The sequence below is a fragment of the Eublepharis macularius genome, chromosome 12 (assembly GCF_028583425.1).
Source record: "Eublepharis macularius isolate TG4126 chromosome 12, MPM_Emac_v1.0, whole genome shotgun sequence".
Lineage (NCBI taxonomy): Eukaryota > Metazoa > Chordata > Lepidosauria > Squamata > Eublepharidae > Eublepharis > Eublepharis macularius.
The window spans coordinates 73,473,408-73,477,410 of NC_072801.1; the positions used below are offsets into that span (position 1 = coordinate 73,473,408).

A 4,003-nucleotide genomic window follows, 5' to 3' on the forward strand; every position below is an offset into this window, starting at 1 on the left:
GAGCCCATAGTCCTGGGGAGTGTTTTTCAAGCTCTCCTACAGCCATCACCCAAGTTTAGACAAGATTGCAAAAGGGATCTTGGAGTTATACTCTCTCCAATCCAAGCCCCCCAGGAAACTCCCACAAAAATCCAAGCTCAATTATACTCTCAATCTCTCTCCCCAAAGACTAGCAAGTGGCAAGCAAGAGCTCTGTCCCACTCCACTGCTCGCTGAAAGTGAAACTCAGCCTGGGAGCCCACGGCTATTTATAAGCACAGGTCCCATTGAGCAACGCAGGAGGTCTGTGTTTGACCGTCAGAGCTGCCTATCAGGGTTTGCAGGGATGAGATTGGAGTGCCCATGGCTACAGAACACCCCCTTCCCCCTCCCTTCCCTGGGTGTCTTCTCCCAACTTGTAACCACTTTGCAGCTCCGTGGTTGGAAGGAAGACCGGCCGATCAAGGTAAGCTGGGCTTTCATTTCCAGGGAGACAGAAGGAGCGCAGACAGAGTTCAGGCATTCCCCTGGCTCCGTTTCCAGGGGAATTGATTGCTGGTGCCTGACTGTCTGGCTTCCCGAACCGCGGCTGAATGCATCGGACCATCCTTCTTCCAAACGCTGGTTCGTTGGATGAGAACAATCATGAACCGCCAGATCGTGATCGCCAATTTTGTGGGGTTTTGAAGTACATAATGCAGTTCGTGCCCATCTGTAGCTGAAAGTTCTTTTCAGAATTCAGAATTCTAGATTTATAAATCAAACTGGTTTATTAAGAACATTAACCCACTCCATCAGAAGCAGCAAATAATCAAGACAAAGCATATAAAACACATCACAGTACCTCACTTACAGAAATTAGGGTACCAACTGGTAATAATGCTAACATTTGATTTATATACCAGGACAACTTAATGTTGCTCTCAGAGCAGTTTGCAAAGTGTGTTATTATTATCCTCATGACAATCACTCTGTGAGGTAGGTGGGGCTAAGACAGCTCTGGAAGGTCACCCAGCTGGCTTCAAGTTGAGAAGTGGGGAATCAAACCGGGATCTCCAGTTTAGAGTCCTGCCGCTCTTATCCACTACATCAAACTGACTCACAAGGTGGCCAGCTGGTCTTTTCAAAGGCAGAAAGCATACCTGGTCTTCTTAGGGATAGCAAAGAGGAAGCAAATGCCAACAGCCAGGACTTGTTCTTGTGGTAGGTGGAGAATGTAGAAACAATATTGTTACCATTACTGGAATAGAAACTTGCCCTCTGGGCATCTCTCTTCCTGGATTGCTGAGAGCAATCACAATATGTGGTTGTCACGAGAGAAAATAGACTGTTCTCCATAAGGTAGCTTTGTAACTTCATCTGGACCACAAAGAAGTGATCAAAAAATTTCTGAGCATCTTACAAGAGAAAATGGCAACCTCTACCCTTCCCATTTCACTACATTATTACTTGAATAGATGCCTATCTGTATGTGTTGTGATTCTGGAGTCCTCATCAATATTATAAACTGACCTTTTTGAACACATTTAAAAAATCATTGTTCAGCAACTGTCTCTTCTTATGTATCATATTTCCAACAGCATTTTTTACTTCTGCATTCCTTATTGTGTATATGAAAGGATTCAGCATTGGAATAAAGGCAGTGTTCAAGACTGCTAGTACTCGGGTTATACGAGAAGAGGAGTGCACACTGGGCCTCACATACATGGCTATCAGTGCCCCATACAACAAACACACCACAATCAGGTGAGATGTGCAGGTAGAAAAAGCCTTTTTGCGCCCAACAGCTGAAGGAATCTCCATTACAGTGGAGATGATACAGGCATATGATACTATAGTTAAGATCAAAGTCACAACTATCATTAGGACAGCAAATAGAAATCCCACAGACTCACTTAAGTGCGTATCAGTACATACAAGACTAAACATGGCAGCGGAATCACAGAAGAAGTTATCAACAACATTGGATCCACAGAAGGGCATCTGCCAAAAAACGAGACACTGAAAAAACAAAGTTATGAATGACACATACCAAGCAGCTAAGGACAACTGAATGCAGACATTCTTAGTCATAATCATTGGATATTGAAGTGGCTTGCAGATGGCCAAATAACGGTCAAAAGACATCACTGTTAGGACTAAAAGTTCTGAACCGCCAAATGTGAAATATAAAAAACTCTGGGCCAGGCAGCAGTGGAAACAAATTTTGGTCCTTGTTTGTACAAATGTCTGAAGCAGCTTGGGTACCACAGTTGTGGTGTAGCAGATCTCCAGGAAAGCCAGGTTGCTGAGGAAGATGTACATGGGAGTCTGAAGTCTTGGCTCCATAGCAACGATATAGAGGATAAATCCATTCCCCAGAATGGCTATAATGTAGACAAACCGACAACAAAGAAAATCTGGTGTAGCTCATACAGAAAAGGAATACCCAGTAGAATAAACTCCGTCACTGTTGTTGTGTTCATCATCACCTCCATAAGTGCAAAGTCAAACAGCGAATCCTCTGGAATGGCTGAGATTGGAAGACATCCCATAATCTATAGCTTCATCAAAAAAGAAAGGTAATATGTTTAAGGAATTGAACTGACTTAGATTACCACGGGGAGAGGAACAGCTGAAGGTAAGGATCATCTAAAGTCTAAAGCATTTTTTTCATATATCTCAAATCAACACACAAACTGATCTCCTGGTAGCCTAACAGACTGAATGCTGGATATAAAAACTCGATATAAGAAGTCAGTTTTCAGCTAAACCCATGAGTATTCACTGAGTTCAAATTAAGCATTTACCGTGCCCTCTTGAAATGTTTTACACAGATACGCACAGGTATAATATTATTTCAATAAACAAGGAAAGGTGTTTGATGGAGCTCTGGAAATCACTCAACTGTATTCATCTTTGCCTTTCAGTAACTAGACTTAGGCTAATTTACGATCAGAAAATGTATTATTTCCAGGCTATTAAGATATCCAGACCATTTTTTAAAAAGAAAGTACAGTGACATGAACCAGTATAGTATAGTAGAACTTGGGAAATCCAGTTTCAAACTCCATGTTATCAATTAAACTCACTGGGTGACACTGAACTGTTCACTCTCACTCAATCAGACCTGACGAGCAGGGCAGTTATGTAGATAAAATGGCATATGAGTAAAGGAGAGGGAGAGAAAAGTGAGCTCCTTATAGTAAGAGGAATAAGAAAAGTTAAACAAATAATTGGAAAGGAATGGAATTCTTTTAAACAGCAATTTGTAACATCCTCCAACCCTTTTAGTATATACACATAAGAAGAAAAAATATGAAGTAGTGGATTGAGATTGTGTCAGTAATCAGTTTAAGGATTCTGTCCATAAATTTTGTATACTAATAAAAAGATCATTCAAGAAAAGGATATTTACCCATTTATTCCAATAGCAGGAAATTATACTCTATGTCTGGAGATTAGGGATAGAAGAGCAGCCTTCACAATGGGTGGAACTTTCTACATTGAAATTATGTAGAATTAACTCCACAGCAACACTTGGTTTGCATTGATCTTCATCATGCATTTACTCCATTTTCAACAGGCTCTCCGGAAATATTGGCTGGAGACAAAAGATTCGACTACAGTGGAATGGAGGTTAAGAAAATCCTTCAATTGCTCTTAGAAGAGGGCAAGTAGAAGAGAGTCTTTTTTAGCCATACAGTCATTTGGACAGATCATGGGTTCAGCAGCTAAACACTCAATTGCTCCACAAAAGTGTCAAGGCCCCAACATTTTCAACATTAACAAAGTTTTATAAATTGCTTTTATTAAGTAAGTCTTCAATCAAAGGCTGTTTCTCATGGGAATGACTCCCAAAGATTCATTAGGAAGCTATACGCTTGAGTTTTCAAGCACGTCTGCTAATAGCAGTAGAGATTTTCTGCATGCCCACCCACACCCTCTCGCCTCTGTCAGTTCTGGCTCCATTCTGCTTTGGTTTATTTTCAGCACACATTTTTTTGCCATTCATTTTTGTTTCTTTTTATATCCTTATTTTTAA

General features: G+C 40.8%; 1 protein-coding gene across 1 annotated transcript; it reads right to left on the reverse strand.

Moving 5' to 3' along the window:
* Nucleotides 1-1,479: 1,479 nt before the first annotated feature.
* Nucleotides 1,480-2,307, reverse strand: LOC129339884 (olfactory receptor 6X1-like). Its single transcript, XM_054994458.1, has one exon. The coding sequence runs from the start codon at nt 2,305-2,307 to the stop codon at nt 1,480-1,482; it is 828 nt and encodes a 275-aa protein (XP_054850433.1).
* Between the last annotated feature and the right edge of the window lie 1,696 nt (nt 2,308-4,003).